We start from the raw sequence: 20,567 nt of genomic DNA, 5'->3' as shown, positions 1-20,567 counted from the left end.
AAGTATATTTTTTCACCCACTGACCGCTTATACAACTTTATTCTGTATTCTGTGTTACAAAACAATTTCGTTGCCCATAGTTTGTTAGTGTTTACTACAAAAAGCCAAAGTACTGCAAATACGCATCTTTGAGTGAATTTTTGTTGAGTGTAACATCCATTAATGTAACGAAAACACCTTGGGTCCAAAAGTTAGCCCGACTTTGTTTTATTCAGGATTGCATTTTGTCAGTTATGTATTGATGTAGCGTAATCAGAAGCGATACCATCTTCTATGGGTAGGCGAATTTTTGGAAAATATTTCGGCTTTTTGGGACGGAAATATGGTTTTGTCGATTATCTATCACAAGGTGTAATTTTTTAAAGTGATTCATAAACATCCCCAAATTATCCTGTTTTACAGCCCGCCAAAGCCCTTTTGGTGCTTTGCGAAATTAACTATCATAAACATAACTATATAATCCTCGACACTAGCTCAGTGATGAACTCCAGCTGATGGTAGAATATTTCGAAGGCTGTGATAATACCGACTACATAAGTAGAAAGTAGTTTTTAGATGTACTATAATGTTAAAATAAATTATATTTAATTACATTTTTGTTCAATTATTTTATTTCAATTAGAATTTTGTTGTATGTCAAAGCCAAACTGAACTAAAACTCAGAGTTGATACGGCAACACTGCGACGTTTTGATGTCACAAATTTAAATCACGTATGTACAAAGTAACTTTGAACAGACTAGGTATACTACATTTCTGCCTCTGAGTACCTTTGAATAGTGCTGGAGCTAGATTACAACGTCTTCTACTAGTCATAGGAATGGGCTCTTTTATATAATATTTTATATTATATTTTATATTATAATATATATGATTTTTCATCGATATGATATAAATATTTAACACTAGGGATGGCGAAAAACGATCTACATTTTTCGATTTACTACCGATATTTTTCGGCCGTTATTTTTTTCAAAGCAGTATCAATAGTTGTAAATGTAAAATATCGATATTGAAAATTAGGGTTTCGAAGGAGAGTGTCGAACTTTTGGTTTGCCATTTCTCCTCCCCTTCTTTTCCCCCAGTTATCAAGTGAATTTTGGGTGGAAAAGTAGGACTAGACCAGAAAAAGTTCGATATATATCGAACTTATCACGAAGGGTAACTTTATCTTTCAAAAACATTACTGCATTCTCATTTTTATTTCTATCGAATAAAGTTATTTTGAAATATTGAAAAGGCATCAAAATCATAAATAATTTCATATCCAAGATACACGCAATATTATATTACTTGGAGAGTCACCTGAAATAAATGAAGGGCTACCGCCCTAGTTACAAAATGCGTTGGTGGCCAAAAAGCACCAAAAGAATCTTGCAATTCATGGCTTAATGGTAAAAAAAAACATGAAAAACTAGTAAAGACAGGGACAGTGATCAACAACAGACATCAAAAATCCAGTTAATGTTAGACAGTTTCTTAAAGGACAAAAAACAAAAAATTTACCATGTTTGAACGCTATCCAATTATAAAAAATGTATTCATACGATATAACAATACAAGTTTGTGCTTATCAGCACCTCTAGGAAGATTATTTTCTTTAACAGGTTTTATTCATGCCCCAACAAGCGGTTGTTTGTCTGATAGTACATTTAAAAATATAGTGCTGCATGAAAGGAAATTGTTAATATGCTGGGCTGGACTAATTCTATTTTATTTACATAACCCTCCAGTCACAGCATCAATAAACCTACAAACCCACCTGGAGCAAATACAATTATGGTTGAAGACATGGCGCATTAAAGCCAATGAATCAAAATCCACGCACATAACGTTTACCCTGCGTAGAAGAACATGTCCACCAGTAAATATCAATCATCGTCAACTCCCCCAAGCAGAGCATGTTAAATATCTTGGTATGCATTTAGATCGACGCCTAACCTGGAAGAAGCACATACTCTCTAAACGGAAACAACTAGGACTAAAATTATATCAAATGTATTGGCTCATTGGGCGCAAATCCAAGTTATCATTAGATAACAAGGTATTGCTGTATGAGTCTATACTCAAGCCCATTTGGACATATGGAATTCAACTATGGGGTACCGCTAGCAAATCTAATATATCCATCATTCAACGGTTCCAAAATAAGGTGTTGCGTGCCATTGTTGATGCTCCGTACTATATTTCAAATAAAGTGATACAACGCGATATTCCTCTAGAACCTATAACGAGTGTAATCCAACGTGTTTGTGTGAAGTACTTCGAAAGAGTGTCAGTGCATCCCAATGTACTCGCTAATCAGCTAAATATGCGACGTGATAGTGAAGTGCGTAGACTAAAACGTTTAACACCACCTGATCTGATTACTGGACATATGTAGGGTTTAGAATAAGCATTAGAATAAGACTAATTAATTAAGATAATATTTTATACAGAAGATTGCTTAATGAAGTGATTTTCTACAGGCCATGTATATATAATATAAACAGAAGAAATTCTTATTGCCAATAGGGCAGATTGTGGACTCACGAAGAGTAATAAAAAAAATTACATAACCCAACACCTCACTGTATTTTGTAATTTCTATTTTAGTTGAAATAAATCATATATTTTGCTAGCTCTGCATATATACATATGTGTAGTTACATAAATATCTATGAATATAATAAAATAAACAATTTCCAGAATTCCCGGTATCTCCAAACGGTTCATATACTTTAACGATGATGTCTTTCTGGGCCAGCCATTGAGCCAGGAGGATTTCTATACCGAAGAAACCGGATATAAAGTGTTCTTCGCCTGGCCAGTGCCGAACTGTAAGCCGCAGTGCCCTTGGTCGAAAGTGCAAGATGGAAAATGCCATGCGGCTTGTAATAACATGGAATGCCAATATGACGGTGGTGATTGTTCAAAGGTAATCATTGTAAATTATCAGTATAATGCGTAGGTATTTCAACTAAATGCGAAAGAAAATACTATACTAAATATAATGGAAGGTTGGAATTAATTTGTAATGATTTTGTAAATGATAATGATGATGATAATGGCTAAGGTTATTGAAATTTCATTTCAGCACATTTTATTTGCACAACAAAAAACTTGAACTTTGCCCTCACTTCAAATGAGTAAATTGTTACGAATTTTGAACTAAGAAACTAAAGGAACCTTTTTATTTTTGCTCTTTGTTTTTTCCTTCTCAAAAAACTTCTACTTAGAAACCCTTACTTCATTGAGTAGATGATTCCATTGCTTAACATTGACTCTGTAAGTTCCGCCTTCTTCTATGATAAATTAAGGTCTCGAATGGGATAATACCAATTGGTAAAAGGCTTATTGGGATAATTTTTCACACTCTCTTCATTTTCCTTAGCTCCCAACTCACAAATTTGAGGTGGAGCCGGGGAACTTTTTTGACAATCCTACTTTTGGTGAACGTACCCAAGCAAAAAATTCGCCGAGCCACAGGCACAGATTAACTGAACATGAGTTGCAACTGTTTCCAAAAGAAGGAAAAATGTCTACCACACGAAATGACTGAGAATCCCATTTCGAATCGGTTTCTTTGCTTGCCATATAACAAGAAGAGTTTTCTGTGTTTACGAGCTACTCTACTCAGAGCTCTGCTGCTGAAGCTGAAGAAGTGGATTGTAGCCCAACCAACACCGATCTTTCGACACGGTGTCGGAATGTTCCCCAGAAACATGGACAAAAATTGTACAAAAAATATATACTGTGCTCATTTTTCTCAATAAATATTTTTTATTCCATATTCCATTCCATCTCGTCCATCAACTCCACTAATATCTGCACTACCATAGAATAATATATAGAATCAAGAAATTTTTTTGCGTGGTCTCAGCAGGAAGGCGCTGAGAACGTCATTTCGCTGCATTGCATTGGTTGTAAAAACAATATTTCACTGGTGGAGGAATTCATATTCATCACGCGACTAACCTCTGACGTCACATTATACTGACCAATTAAATTTTAAATAAAACCCAATTGTAATTTTTAAAACAATTTATTAAATAAAATTCCATATAATAACAAATATTATTAAATATCAACAGTTAAAATATAAATATATAATGAATACTAGCGACCTGCCCCGGCTTCGCACGGGTGCAATGCTGATACTAAATTAAATACACTACAGAAAAAATATGAACGTTGTATATAAAAACATAGCGGCCCGCTCCGACTTCGCACGGGCATAAAATATATATGCCTATGTCACTCAATGAAAACATGACTAAAATCGATCCAGTATTTTTGGTTCATTCATTACTGCCCTTGGCCTGCACGCATTAAATTTGGAGTAAAACAATTCCTCTTCCCCTATACTTACTATGAAGATTTCCTGCTATCTTTGGAATATCTAAATTCATACAATTTTTATTACATTACACATTTTTAAACGCAAATTTTAAATTTGTAATATCTCCGAAAATATTTGTTTAATTTACATGCTGTAAGGAACCATATTGATCTATATTAATTGCACACTGTATTTAAGGTACTTAATTCGATAAGGATTAATGCCGTATTGCTTAAAATAGCTTCGTAAATAAGCCATTTTCTCACGTAAAAAGTAAACAATAAAAATGGTTAATGTGGGTTATCCCTAAAAGATAAACATATACCATCGCGGACTTTTTTGTAGACCTTTTTATGGTGTACAATACTGTAGTACATTAATTTGATCTAACTCGTAGGGTTAGGCAGCGTTTTTGCTAATTGCTAAATAAGCCTAAAAAAATAGGTTAATTTACGACATCACGTTAGAAACCTCTAAAATTAGCAATGTTGCCTTAGTATATTATGCATGTATTATACATATAAACCTTCCTCTTGAATCACTCTATCTATTGAAAAAAACCGCATCAAAATCCGTTGCGTTGTTTTAAAGATTTAAGCGCACATAGGGATATAGGGACAGAAAAGGCGACTTTGTTTTATACTATGTAGTGATTGTATATAAATAAAAAATAGTGAAATAAATACATCAATAAAAATTAATTAAACGTGAATATAAAAGGCTGCAGTCTAATTGGAACCATAACATATCTCCTGACAACTATAATCAAAATAGTCTATAGCGCTTTTTCCCTTTTTCATATTTCTTTAGTGCTATCAATTTAAAGAAGATGTATTAAAGTTTCTATCTTTTTGTTCCCTCATACTGAAAGCAGAGCAGCACAGCTGAAAGACTGTGTCTATTAATATTTTACTTACTTGTTCAATACGAAAATGTATTGTGGCAAGTTATATTTATTTTGACAATGTTATTGTTAAAATTGTGGAATGTATAGTTAAAACCGTTAAACTGTACAATAGACGTCAGAATAGAGAAAACATACGAAAAGTAATACATACTAAAATAATTAGGTTTTTAACCTTATTTACCTTCAATGTAATTTTACAACCACCTAATTTGGACCCATGTTGGTTTTAAAATGTGGATAATATTTTCATGATTTCTTCTGTTGTATTCCTGTAAATAACCAAATATATGCAACAAATGCTTTATATAAATAATTGTGTACGTATCAGGTAAAAGCAATACTAAGTCACACACACAGACATCCTTAATCTAGCTAACTTGGGTTCTTTCTTCCAAGGAAAACGACGTCTGGATTTTTTATTTCCGCACATACACTGGATACAGAACACTTTTGAGAATGAAGGTACATTACAATCATATAATAAATTATATTTAAGACATAAAAATGCCGATCGTATCTTATATCAGACACACAAAAATGGCATCATAAACCAACTGAAACAGACAATCGCATTATAGAAATGAGCCAATCAAATGCCAGTAGGCCAATTCGAATGAACCAATCAAAAAAGTTGTCTCGGACCGCGCAAAACGTTTCCTCGCTTTCGTCTATTTAAGTAAAACCTCTATATATACTTTATGATTACTACTTATCTTGATTGATGACTTTTTCGACTGTCATATAACAAAGATGTATTTCAGAATTTATTTAGCCCCTGGAACAGTACACTATTCATGCCAGCCTTTTTCTAATCTTAGATTCAATCCAATTTCCGAAATGGCTTTCCATTATCTTTAGTTGACGGTGTTGACTCGAAGCGTTTCTTTCAGCTTAGATCAACGGAACTAAGTCAGGCAAATAGGATAGTTTAGCATTAGATAACATGTAAATCGAAAAGTTCCCGGCCTGATACATAGATGGCGCTACTAGAATTAAATCCATACGTTTTTAGTTAGCCCGAAGCCTCAAGAGGTGCGTGTATAAATTTGAGAGCTGTCGGACCATTAGTTTGTGAATTATAGCATAGAGTAAAGTAACTTCTGCTATATGTGTATTGATAAAATATTACTTTTTTAAACTTGACTTAATGCCGAGTCTCCGGACACTGTCCCAGGAAAATCAACTATCAAGGATTGGTATGTTAAGTTTAGACGTGATGAAATGAGCATCAAAGACGGTGAACGCAATGGACGCCCAAAACAGTTTGTTACCGACGAAAACATTTAAAAAATCCACAAAATGATTTTGAATGACCGTAAGTTGAAATTGAATGAAATAGCAGACGCTCTAAAGATATCAACTGAACGTGTGTATCATTCACGAATATTTGGGTATGAGAAAGCTGTGTGCAAAGTGGGTGTCGCGTGAGCTCACTTTTGATCAAAAACAACGACGAGCTGATGATTCGGAGCAGTGTTTCAAGATGATCAAGCGTAATAACCTGAGTTTTTGCATCGATATGTGACAATGCTCCAAAACCTGCTTCAGAGCGTGAGAAAACGCAACAGTCGGCTGGCAAGGTTATGGCGTCTGTATTTTGGGATGCGCATGGAATAATTATCATTGACTACCTTGAAAAAGGAAGAACCGTCAACAGCGACTATTGCATAGCGTTATTGAACTGTTTGAAGGACGCAATCGCCGAAAAAACGGCCGCATTTGAAGAAAAAGAAAGTGCTGCTTCACCAACACAATGCACCGTGTTATAAGCCAGTGAAAACGATGATCTCCAGATCTGGCTCTCAGCGACTATTTCCTGTTTTCAGATCTCAAAAGAATGCTCGTTGGGAAGATTTTTCGTCGAATGAAGAGGTGATCGCCGAAACTGAGGCCTATTTTGAAGCAAAGGACAACTCGTACTACAAAAATGGTATCGAAAAGTTGGACGGTCGCTATAATCAGTGTATCACCCTTGAAGTGAATTTTGTTGAATAAAAAAACTAATTTTGCCAAAGAAATGTGTTTTACTATGGTTGGCCGGGGACTTTTCAATTGACCTGTTAGAATGTTGATTTAAAAAATCGCGAAGAACCAATGCTACGTAAGAAAATGCATTATCTTGACAAAAAGATATGCATAACGCATATATAATATTAATCTTAACTAATGATTTCGGTTCTGATAGCATGTACGTTATATTACACTTAAACGTAAATCATAAGATGCTTATATTTGTTTATACCCACATCTGAGCGTTTTATTTATCATTAGTGACGTGTCAAACATCTGCGATATCTCCAAATGGCATGATTCAGAATATTTGGTGTTTTTCAGAAAGAATCTGAATGAAATATTATCACCTGACCAAACACGTTAGGAATGTAGATAAAAGATCCGATTTTAATCAAAACAATTTTTTTTTATGTACGATACTTGAAAACAGCTAATATTTTTTTTAAAGAATCATACGGTTCCGGCTTATGACAGAACAAAAATAAAAACTGCCAGTTTAGACGGCTACGGAGCTTCCCTCTTGCATAGTCAACGACTGTTAAACATAAGATACGGATTTAAAGATCGCAAAGTGGCCGCTCACGCACCTATAATGATTGACAGGTAAGGCATATACTTCCTTTATAAACACAAGAATCTGGTCGTGCCTATTAGTGGAAACTCGGAAGCTGTTTTTTAACAATTTTGGCCTAAAAATGAATGAATGAATGGCTTTACATAATGAAGCTTCTTAAATCCTTCGGAGTAGATCTCTCCTGTCTTTTTTATTTCCTTATTTCACCATCCTCTTTTCCCATCTCCAACAAACTATATGTCACTTCATCTATCTCGATTTTGTTTATCCTTTTTCTGCTAACATTCGCCCCGTTGTAAATATTATTGTAATATCTCAAGAATTTTACTCTCTGTTACTTTATTTTTATTATTGTTTCAATTTGTATATCTCCTTCCATTGGTATAACATAAAGTCATTCTTATTTTGAATTCCTTCTCGACTGATTTTGTTGATTCTAATATAGTAGTTCATATATTTCTTTCTATCCTTGTCTTGTTTCAACATCCATCAATATAAGTCTTGTTAATCTTTCTGCTCCTGTCATAACTTCAAAATATTCAAAACTTATTTATATGTTCTAATCCCTGTTTTTTCTTATTCTCAATTCTCATTTTGTTTTTTCTTTGTCCTTTCTTAGTCCTAATTTTTTGTCCACTACCTAACGTTCTTTAAGTATATTTATCTATGAAAATATACTTAAAGAACTTATCTGTCTATGAAATGTGATTGAAAATATGGCTAAGGGAACATCTTCCTGTCTTACTCCTTTATTTGTTTTAAGTTATGTTGTTGTCCTTTTGTGGCACTTATTGTGGCTTGGACGTCACTGGAAAATATTTTAAAAGATCTAATAACATAATAATAATTATAATATCATCATTTATATATGAGGTTTGTTCTAAAATTAAACAATATAATTAAAATTTCATATATAGCACCGTCCAATAAAATAGCTAATGCCAGTCATCAAAATTTATGACGTCCGTACGTCGGAATGCTGCCACATCAAATTTGAATTTTGTTTTACATTTTCCTTTTTATAACTACTATCACTAATGTTTTGAAGAATTTTGTATACATTTGGCAACATGGCCCACCAGTACCAACCCAAATCAAATTTTATAGACTGATTCGGTTACATGTTCCGACGAATCAGACAGCAATTCTATCTCTTTTTAATTAGGATAAAATGAGATGGAAAAATCTGCTCCAAGTTTAAAACCAATTTTACATTATTACAAACTCCAATTGACAATATATTCGACGTTAACTATGAAATTGTTTCATTGAACGGGCTATAGTTACCTAAGCACTAATAAAAATTACACTTTTTTACAAATTCCTTTAGTTGGACTTATTTTGTAACATGTAGTGTGGTCATAGTAAGAGACGAAGTAATCATTATACAATAGAAAGCCAACAAATTAAAGTGAAAAAGTTTTCGATATACAGATATTGTATTTCAACTCAGATTACTAAACATATTCATTAAATTCATTTCTTAATACCTTTGACTGTGAATAATACTTTTTCAATTTATCTTTTATTGAATGTTTTTCGTTCATAAATATATTTATCATTACACATTAGAAACAAATATCATTAAGAGAAATTACTAGCACTTGAACCTGAAACTTTTGACAGATTTATACAATTATCTTCAAATATTTATGTTTTGTTTTATTTTAATTAACTCATAGTTAAAGAAATAATATCAACTCAAATATTCAACCTACTTTTGTTTTTCAATACAGAAATTTGTATAATATTTTAATCGCTAAAATATTAATCTAGCAGTAAAGTCTGTTTTGAAATGACACTGAAAAGTTTGGTTATAAGTAGAGCCACGTGTCACCATTCATTTGTACTTACTAAAATTAAAAGCTAAAACGAGTTATTTATACAATTGAGGATTAGTAGATGCGACTAGCTTCTTGTCTGTCATATTAACCGGTTGTTGATTATACATGCTTTTTAGGGACATTATGAATAAACTAGAAAAAGTATATGAAGAGGAGTTTAAACATACCGAGAGTAACAGATTTAGAGCTGTGGACGATATACAGTTTGGATTCGTGTATTACTCATTCCTGACAAACGAGAAGGACAATAATCACACCATGGATGACGTTTTCAACGAATTCGACACAGACAAATCAGGGTTAGTAGTCTTGTTACTATTAAGAACGATAAACGATATAATTGAAGTAAAGTTAGAATCGGAATTAATTAATATCTTAGTTAATGTATATTATAAAATAGTATATTTTATATAAATTTAAGATATACAAGAATAGCGTTGACTTTTTTCTTAAAAATGTTTTCACTATTGTTTTTAGTGGCAGAATTATATTGTCTATTAAATATATATAAATTAAGTGTCCAATCAAACCATCGTTGATATTGTGGTTAAATCTTTATAGGCAATAGTAGTGAAAGTCTTTTTCGTTAGACTTCTATTTCTTTTTACTAGAATTCATGCTTCCATATTGGGAGACTTCTGTTTTATTTCTAAAAGTACTTTTAATTATACACTAAATTTGACGCAAAAAAATTGCTGAAAACTTTATTGAAATTGTAGCTTTATTATGGAAAATCCGTACAATGTATTTTATTCAAAATATTGTTCATCAATGGCCGATACTTTTTCCCATCCAACTAGGTATCTTTTGATGAGGCTATCATAAGAATGGAAGTCTTCATGTCTTCTCTGTCTTTGTCTACAATTCTCAGCTCAAACGCATCAATTGTAGTCGATAGCCATCCCCATTAATGGTTTCATTAAGGTTTAGCAACTCACAGTATAGCTCTATCACAACATTAGCTTGGAGCCATCAATATTCGGATTTGATGTTGATGCATGACCAGTGGTTTTTTTTTTGAATTACCGCAATGGATCCTCTTTTTTTACCTTTCCCATTTTGCTTTTGTCTTTCAGTGACTCTTGGCTTCTTACTTGTTGAAATTGATGGAGTAAGGTTACCATAAGACACACAGCCTTCCATAAAGTAAAGCTTCCTGCAAATGAAATTTACTCGATACAAATTCAAACATTCAACTTGTCGAAAAAAGTATTAGGCACATACTGAAAAGTCTGCCAACATAAAGCTTGTTACAAATGTATCTGAAGCGATTTAATCATTGTAACACCATCTATCGTAGGCCTGATAAATCTCCGCGAAATTACCAACAGATAAAATAACCTATAAACGTTGTTTATCAATTTTTTAAATAATAGTTCCTGTATTTATTAAGTTACATCAGAGATAGCGGACCGGTACTCATCTGTGTGCCACTTTTTCTAAACAAAAAAAATATTTCCGAGGTCACGACGTGCTGTCAAACTATCTCGATTTATTGATTAATTAGGAAAAAATAAAATAAACAATATCATCAATAGTTTTCTTTGCAGCGAGGAATTTACATTCGGTATAGTTACATTAGTATCAATAGTTTTGTATTTTCTTAAATGAAAGAAAATTAATGCGATTTATACTGTTGCAAATTGTAACAGAAAAGTAACTTAGGCCGATGCTTTGTTAATTTTACAAGTATGTACACTCAATTGTAGTCATTTGGCAAACCGTTGCTAAGTGAATGTTTAATATCATTCATTTCGGAAAATAATTAGTCACACGTGTATTATCTATATCCGTGTGTGGATTTTAGTCACGTCAACCTCAGAGACTTTTTAATGATTGAATTTACTTAACGCGTAATCTAGCTGTATGAACATCCCTGAAGATATCCGGTCTTACCCGGCCTGGTAATACATTCTTGCTTCAGATCAATCATAATTATAAACAATCATAAACATTAATTTACAACCAGCGACCATCCCAGTACTAGGAGGAGCATTCTGTCACCTTGAATACTGTAACTCTAGAAAAGTATCAGTAAAATACCGATGTTGTTGGCCTATATATCGATATTTTTTCAAAAAAAAGTACTTAAAAGTTCATTAAATGTAGCACTAATTTTTAAAATATTTAAAAATTATCGATACATTTTTTAAAATACCGAAAATGATATATCGATATTTAAAAGATAGCCAACACTCGAATGTCCATAAAATTACAGCAGTCTAGTTCTGGAGAATCCCCGCATGCGAACTAGAATTTCCATTTGCAGCGTTGCCAGTTGTTGAGAATTATACGTCGTTTTGAAGAATACAATATAAATCCAATAAATTATCTAGAATTAACATAAATTAACCTAATATTTCTGTTCAAACTAAAGTTAAAAATTTTTGGTACATTTTTCATCTCCTTATATACATCTTTCTTTTTAAAATAATTCCGAAAAGGAAATAATACAATATGTAATTATTTGTCGATATATAAACATTACGATAACAAATCAAAGTTATAGTTCTTGTAAATTATTTGTATACTTAAAGAATATATATGATATATATTATCGAATCCAAAAATTAACCTAAAACGTCACTGTGTGTAAAATATATACGTATATATATCATCGCTATATTCGTTTAACATTTGATATTGTCCTTCATTTATTAGGATTAACATAAAATATTGTTCCTTTAAGGTAGGACAGATATCCAGAAACAGACTGTAGCTGATATAATAACACACATAGTGTATTTTGACCTCATTTACCCATGCTTCAATACTTATAGCGTCACTTTTATGTTTTGTACCTGTAGAATCCAACTGGTTTTCTTGCTGAATATTATATAAACCTTTAGGTGTCAATAAATATAGTCTTTTCAAATTACCACTACTTAAATCAGCTGGAGTTTCGTCCAACATAGCATCCATTGAAATTTCAGCAGCTAGTTTGGTTGCAATTATTAACTCTCACCTCTCACCATTTGATATATTCTTATGAATTATTGATTGATAACGCTCAAATTTAGGAGTGGTAATATTTTTACCAAAATAGAAACCTCCAACCTTGAAAATCTTTTCAAGCAAGTCATATTTGTTTGTATTTTTACTTTTATAGGGTGAACTATGCCGAAAATATAATGAATTTCATATAGAATTGAGTCCAATTTGCAAGATTAAAATAAAAATTATATAGATACACACCTAGATGGAATGTCCTCATATATCTTTTCAGATTAAAAGTGTTAATAGCTTTTTTGACAATACCGATCCATAACTATATTTTTTCGATATCGAGGGAATACGTTAGAGGCGAAGTTAAAACAATATTCCGACCATAATTTGTAAGAATTCTGGAGAACTCGTCTTTATGCATGGTTATCTTGCGTCAATCATGTTGTCAAATTTCTACAAAATTCCTTGAAATGTTAGTGATAATAGTTAAGGGTCATAAATCAGCAAACGTTGCAAACCAAAAGACCAATTTGATGCGGCAACACTGCTAACATAACTTTGACGTAGATTGGCTGTTTTATTGGACGGGTGTTATTGGCTTTGTTTTATTGATTCATACAGCGAGTAAATTGATGTTCAGAATTTCCTACGAATAAAAAAATGACTTTTCCAGAACCTGGACGCAAGCCGAGCTTACCGAGTTCCTAATAAAAATCAATAAATCGCCGCCAGATACCAAAACAAAGGAGGAATTCGATTCAAAAGTAAATCAATGTAATTCCACCGACAACGATTCAGCGTATCAGGACAAGAGCGTAAGTTTTCGTGTTGTTAACCGATTTTATTTGATCGTACTGATTTCCTATCGTTATTTTCAGGCACTTTCTAGGGATTGGATCAATAACTGCGCATTATTACGTAATTATATTGTTGATAAAATGAACTCTTTGCCTAAATATAAGTTCGAGGTCACCAAGAAATCAGAGAGTCTATACTCCACGATGGAGAGATTGATGTCGAACGTCTCCAAAGTACGGGCACAACTCAAGAAACTATCGTCTAAAATGACGTAAGTATATTACAATTAACTAATTTATATTAATTTTAAATGTAAGGCTTAAATAAATCCTTTCATCTGTTTCGAAAACGTAAAACGTATTTACAGTTGCAAAATTTACTTCCCAGTATAATTTCACCTAACTTGAATAGGCTTATTCCAAAGATCCTTAAATTTCAACGAGATAATTGTTGAGGTGTGAAAATGGTCCGAAGTCAGTTGGAACTAAATCTAGGTAATAAAATGAGCATTGAAACAATTCATAATTTAATTCAACGATTTTAACGATGATTTGTTTTAAGTATTTTGAGTAATTGTGATTATATGTGTTGAAATTTGTCATAAAAGATAAAATTGTGACAACAAATACACCTTTCTATAAAAAACAAAAATTATTTAATAGGATACCTAAAAATAACTCAACATTAACATCAAAATAACTGTTCGTTAGTGATAACTACGTCAAAAACAAACTAATACCACTGAATCAAATCGAGTGTAGACCCTTCACACATTTAAAAAGGACGCCAATTTTGAAAAACCATATTTACCAACCAGGCTCAATTTTGAGTTAATATCTATGTTAACAATAAAGAACTACGAACAATAATGTGGGAACCAACACCGATTTATTTTGTACCCAACAGAATAATAAAAATATGAGCAACATGTGATTTTAAGAAAACAATGTCACACACCGAACGTCACCAGACTTTTTCTATTAGGTAATGTCATTGTCACATTGTCCAAGTTAACTGGATCTTACAAACGACACAAAAAATTTATTACATTCAGTACATTTGTAACCAACTCATTTCGTCGAATGTTGATGAAAAGATTTTTCTTTAATTTGAAGAAGAAGACTGCTAAGTTCATCAAATTCTGCACGAAGCTTATATCAACCATGCTCCATCGATTTCAACATGTGAATACTGGTTTCGACGTTTTAAAAGTGATGATTTTAACACCGAAGCAAACAGAGTTCTGGACAGCCAAAAAAATTGAATTTATTGCGTTACTCGATGACACTAACAATGGGGATCGATATCGACTACAATTGATGCATTTGGCCCGAGCACTGCGCGAAAAACGGCCGGAATACGAGCAAAAACACAACAATGTTATTCTTCAGTATGATAATGCTCGACCACATGGTGCAAAACCGGTGAGAACATTCTTGGAAACATTAAAATGGAAACTGATGGCCGCCGTATTCTCCAGACCTTCATCTGATTACTACTTGTTCCGACATATCAGTCGTGACTAGTCAGAGCAGCGCTTCACTTATGAAGATATCAAAAAATGGGTCAATTCATAGATATCCTTAAAGGATACATTGTTCTTTCGAGATTAAAGCCGTAAATTGCCTGACATATGAGAAAAAGTGGTATGTGGTATATCGATAGGCAATACTTTGAATAAATTACATTCTACCGATTCTTCACAATACAGCTTAAAATTTTAATATATATATATTAAAATTATAAGCCTATATTCATTCAGTCATTCCTTATTTCGATTATCATAGTAATATAATAGATTATTTGCATTTTAAGTCGAGATAAAAACTACTCAAACACTAGTGAACACATGTTTTTTTTTCTCAGAAAGTTTGTATGTATTAACGACGACTTAGATGACGCTAAGCCTAAAGAAAACAAGGCCGTAGAGGAACTGCTACAAAATTTCTACCTGTCGCAATTTCCGCAAGTAAGTGCCTTCGAAGTTTCAGAGCCGCACCCGCCTACCATGAGTCCGATGGTGGAAGATACACAGCAAAAGAACGTCATAGTAATAATATGTCTGTTAATATTGACGGTACTTTTACTACCGTGTTTTTATTTGTTTTGTTTAAGGTGCTTAGTGCGTAAATTAACGTGACCAAGGTAGTAAAGACATGAAACGAGTATTCATAATTTTGTGATAACAACCGTTTGTTCTAGTCGGTATTTACAACCTAGATTAATTTATTACTAGTAGTTTGCCGTTTAACATATATGACAAGTGACGTAAAAAGACTGGAACATAATTGTTAAATAACTAGAAATATTCAAATAAGACGCTCGGTCCTAGCCAATAGGGTTTACCCATAGAAGAATTACTGCTATCCGTATTTTAATAACGCGTATTCTAATAAGTGGGTATTCTAGTTTAAAGACGTATAGCTTAGCTATGTTGTTGAGCTCGATTTTAACAGTCGCTTTTGATACGACCGCAAGCCTTACATTTTTAATTTTTTTTGCAATATAAGAAAATAAACGAGTCCTAAAAAATCTTGTATTCAACTTTGATACCATCCAATACTCCATGAGAAGATATTTTTTATCTCTTCTACATCATCGGCGATTATATTGTTCTTTTTAGATCCCTCATTCTCGAGAACAGGAAAAAGTTGTCATGGACTAATTCTAACGAATACGGAGAGTTGAGAAAGCTCTGAACGAGCATAGTTTTCAATATATGTTATCATGTTTTTCTAAGGATTTACTTTTTCTTAAGTCATCCACAAAATTTTTCTGATGATAAATTTCCATATTAATTTCAAAGCTTAAATTGAGGTGAAACAAAGGTTTATCAAAAGAATACCTTAAAAAATCACCTTAACAGTTTTCAAAAATTGAAACGTTCTGACCAATGGCAAAAAAATATCTAAACTAAAATACCCCCTTATATACACATGAAATTACACATGTTAAAGACTATTTATTTATATATACTATACTAAACTAATCTTTACATATGAATTGTTTATAATCTCAGTATATATAAGGATTATATTCAATTGGTATATCTCGTTTAAACTAAATGTGAATATAATCAATTTTATTTCCTATACCACAGCGAAATTAATAAAGATGCTCTCAAGCTAAACAATACTCTCTTAATTTTGAGACCAAACTAGGTGATTTTGATGATGACAATTTTGTTGTCTTGTATTAATACCGGCCTGTGAATTAATATTAATTTTTTAATTTTTTTAGTAATCATTCAATTAATTCATTAATTGCGTTAAGTTAACACCACCATTGAATCCTTATTCCTTTTTTAGAAGTATTTCAATGTCTAATATGTTCATTATATTTTAAGAAATAAAACTAACAAATTTATATAAATTGTATAGTATATTTATATACCATTTTTAAATTAAGTAATAAAAAATGATGTGTATTATTTAATTAATAGAGAATGTTATACCTATGACAATAATTTCTAATAAATATATTTTTAAATAATTAACCGAAATATAGAGATAGCCTTCATTTGTATCACCAAAAATAACAGATCTACTATTCAAATCCATAAAGAGCCGACCTTATTTCACCAACATTATAGAGATTCAAGCTACTTTCTCCAATCACCACTCCAATTCTTCTGGAAGACCACCTGGATAGTCCCCTGTTAGACATGCGGCGCAATGTCCATTTTTTCTATCAGTTATTTTAAGATCTTTTTGAACTGCCCTCTTAAGACCCTCTACGCTCAAATAATATAAACTATCCGCACCTATTAACATATAAAATCAAATATTAAAATAGCTTCGAAACCAGGTTAGAAAGTTACCAAAAGAAAATATAACTTACCGACTTTCAATGCAATATCTTCAAAATCTTTAGCATTGGCAATGAGTTCTTCTCTGGTAGGTATGTTTATACCCATATAGCATGGATATTTTAAGGGGGGGCTAGCAATTCTATAACCAAAAATGTATCATTAATATTTTACTGATATTTAAAGATTATTATTATTACAGGGGTATTTTATGAGTTCGTTTACCTGATGTGGACTTCACGAGCTCCAGCTTTGCGCAATAATTTGATTATGGGTCCTACTGTATTCCCTCTGACAATGGAGTCATCGATAAGAATAACTCTCTTACCTTTAACATTCGTTTGTATAGGACCTATAAATCAATAAAAATTATAAGTCGTACAAATTAAATGTGCTAACTAATCATAGTACTCACTAAATTTTAGGGCAACATTCATTTGTCTTAATCTATTGCTAGGTTGAATGAATGTTCTGCCAACATAGCTGTTCTTAGCCAGTAACTCTCCTTGAGGAATCTTTGACTGGAAATTATATATTTACACTATTGCACAAAAATTTTTAATTATATTTCCAAAAAGAACATGAAAATAGTTACCTCAAGGGAGTATCCAAAAGCGGCAGCATTACCTGATTCTGGAACAGAACCCACAATATCAGCTTCAACAGGATGTTCCAAAGCAAGTTGCCTACCGCAATGGACTCGTACATTATATACCTATAAGGCAAATTACATAAATAATTTAGTTAATTAATTTTCTACAGCGCTGTGTACCTCTTGGCCTTCAAATATACTCGTTGGTCTTGCAAAATACACATACTCAAATATACAAAAAGCCAAATTCCTCCCCTCCGGTGTCGGTATAACATCCACTGTCCTAGGACCCTTTTTTGTCAGTTCTAAAATTTCACCAGGTAAAATTTCCCTGCTGTAGCTGGTGATCTTCATAAAGGCGCATGATTCAGACGCTACTACCCATCCATCGGCGGGTTTCTCCATATCGTTGATCCGATTAACTATCACGTCGGAGTAACCATTCACCACTGTCAAAGAATAATAAATTAATTACTTCAAGACTTAATTTTTTATTGATTCTTACTTTCGTTAGTTGATGCTAAAATTTTACCGAGACATAATGGACGATTGCCGTAAGGATCTCTGAAAATGATTAATTAATATTATCGCTGTTAAACAGTTAACGTTTCTATTATACCTGACTGCATATATTTTATCTTTTAACATAATAACCAAAGAATAGCTAAGTGGCGCTAACTGCATCAGGTGCCGTATTCTTGCAGGCCAATCAGGTCCATTTACCTCACCCTCAGGAGGTATCAGGCATAAAGCTTGAGTTATCAGCTCACTGTCAGAATGTGTGGATAATCCTACACCTCTATCCAAAACCTATAAAAACCAGTCATATAATTATTTTATTATACTAATATAAACCAATAGTCCACATGATAGCAGTTGGTACAAAGTATTTTAAATAACAATTTAAGGCAATATATCCCAGAGGCGCAATCAAGTTAGCTTTTAGAAAATCAACCGATGTGAAGTGGATCGCGCCCGCCCGTAGAAGAGTTTAACAAAAATTTTCATTCGGCGATTTTAATGCGTAGAACATTCTGCAATATTCGAGATTTCCGAATATTCATCGAACATTTATCTCATTCGTTTAAAGAGAATAATGCAATAACAACAAAAAATCCTAGTAGCCAAAGCCTTAACACTACGTCCAAACTTTTAAATTCAAAGGCACACAAGTACTTCAAATGTCTATAGAACATCATTATATACTTAAACAAAAAAAACTTAGCAGCATCCTAAAAAAGTCAATTCAATTCAGCGCTTCTGAACTTTAAATCTCGTTTTCCGATTAAATCCATTTTCATTTTTTGATGTGCGACTTACTTCTTTGCTTAAAATGCCTAAATAGAAAACAATAACCCGCCGTCTTACCTACTAAACTTACTACCAAACTACCACATATTAGAGTATTGATCGAACGATAGTTAAGAAGAAACCATAAATTACCTCAAAAGCCCAAACAATTTTACCAAACGCGAAATCTATGTATTGCTTGAAACATGAAGAAAATTAGAGTTACGCATGAATACTACATTCAAAAAACATAAAAAATAATTTTTCCAATTTAGTTATTAAAAATTCGAAGATGCCCAATGGAATAAAATCGCGAATAGGAGAGTTGAGAAATGATTAAAAATGTGAATTTGAGTGAATTTGAGGAATTGTTGAAGAAGTCGCGAAACCAAAAGAATATACTCGCAAACAACGCAACACTATTTTTACGTTTTGTTATTTTTAGATCACATTGGTATACATAATTTATTGATAAAACATAATTTATTTAAAAAAATAAAAGTAAATTCTTTAAGAAACGTAAAATATACGTTTAAAGAGCTAATAAATAAAAAATAAATTAAAAAACAAAATCATCTATAAATACATTACCCACGAGTATAATACTCGTATATCACAAATCATTTATCAGTAAAAAATAATTTCCATTGATCTTTAAATCAAGTCAAATTATCTATTTAACCTTAACCCATGATTATGACAATATTTAAAGTTCAAATATATATTTGCTCAATTTTCCTACTAATAATTCAATAAATAATTGTAATTAAATGGTTTTGAATTTTACTGCTCGCTATTTAAGATAACTTACCTGTTTTCTTAGAGCTGCTGAATTAACCAATTCACCATTATGAGCCACTGCTAGAGAACCATGCATGGAATGCACAACAAAAGGCTGTGCATTTATGGCAGTAGATTTGGCACTAGTTGAATATCTAACACATTTTATGTTGTAAATCAAGAATAATACATTATTTTAAATAATACCTTGTATGACCAATTCCCATAGTACCTGTAAGCCGAGAGATACTTTCATTAGTAAAAACATTCTTGACTAAACCCATGCCCTTTTCAACATTGAATTCATTATGACCCTCGCTGGTAACAATTCCAGTGGATTCTTGTCCTCTTTAATGCAAAATATGAATAATACAAAATAAACACACTTTATTATTATTTAAGTTACCTGTGTTGTAAAGCTTGCAAACCAATCATAACAATTTGAGCAATTTCTGTGCTGTTTTCCCACGATTCATTTCCAATTGCAGCAAATACTCCGCATTCGTGCGTAAGACCACTGTCCACTTTTCCTCTGTTTAGTTTTCTATTTTTCCAGGAGATATTATGCTCGGTATTCATTTTCACGTCTGTGTTGTGATTTGAAACTGAACTTAAAAATGCGTGGGAAACTGTTTTAAATACTCAACAGTTGGTTTGGCGCAAAGCGTGGCGATAAAGCAACACGCGCAAATGTA

At 32.4% G+C, this 20,567-nt stretch overlaps 2 protein-coding genes across 4 annotated transcripts in view; one reads left to right on the top strand and one right to left on the bottom strand.

Moving 5' to 3' along the window:
- LOC143193513 (capsular polysaccharide phosphotransferase fcs1) overlaps positions 1–16,903 on the top strand; it is a 27,096-nt gene extending 10,193 nt beyond the window's left edge. The window contains exons 5-11 of one of the 3 annotated variants that reach the window (XM_076399753.1): positions 2,688–2,916; positions 7,689–7,843; positions 9,775–9,957; positions 13,278–13,419; positions 13,483–13,673; positions 15,269–15,452; positions 15,518–16,903. In XM_076399753.1, the coding sequence (XP_076255868.1) occupies positions 2,688–2,916; positions 7,689–7,843; positions 9,775–9,957; positions 13,278–13,419; positions 13,483–13,673; positions 15,269–15,452; positions 15,518–15,532 (1,099 nt within the window). In that variant the 3' untranslated portion in view covers positions 15,533–16,903. Of the gene's footprint in view, positions 1–2,687; positions 2,917–7,688; positions 7,844–9,774; positions 9,958–13,277; positions 13,420–13,482; positions 13,674–15,268 lie in introns of all 3 variants that reach the window. The other 2 variants (XM_076399752.1, XM_076399754.1) reach the window with 2 other exon arrangements.
- Positions 16,765–20,567, bottom strand: LOC143193514 (amidophosphoribosyltransferase). Its single transcript, XM_076399755.1, has 11 exons — positions 20,279–20,567; positions 20,080–20,220; positions 19,904–20,027; positions 18,422–18,612; positions 18,308–18,366; positions 17,983–18,251; positions 17,806–17,925; positions 17,626–17,731; positions 17,436–17,562; positions 17,243–17,352; positions 16,765–17,165 (listed from the first exon to the last, which is right to left on the bottom strand). Exons 1-11 carry the CDS (start codon positions 20,449–20,451, stop codon positions 17,017–17,019), a joined length of 1,569 nt encoding a protein of 522 aa, XP_076255870.1. The 5' UTR covers positions 20,452–20,567; the 3' UTR covers positions 16,765–17,016.

This window comes from Rhynchophorus ferrugineus, unplaced genomic scaffold (genome assembly GCF_030347505.1).
Source record: "Rhynchophorus ferrugineus isolate W39M unplaced genomic scaffold, kcgeb_rfMv2 rfM3, whole genome shotgun sequence".
NCBI lineage: Eukaryota > Metazoa > Arthropoda > Insecta > Coleoptera > Curculionidae > Rhynchophorus > Rhynchophorus ferrugineus.
The sequence above is the reverse complement of the archived record's forward strand: the minus strand, read 5'-3'. Positions and strand labels throughout refer to the sequence as shown.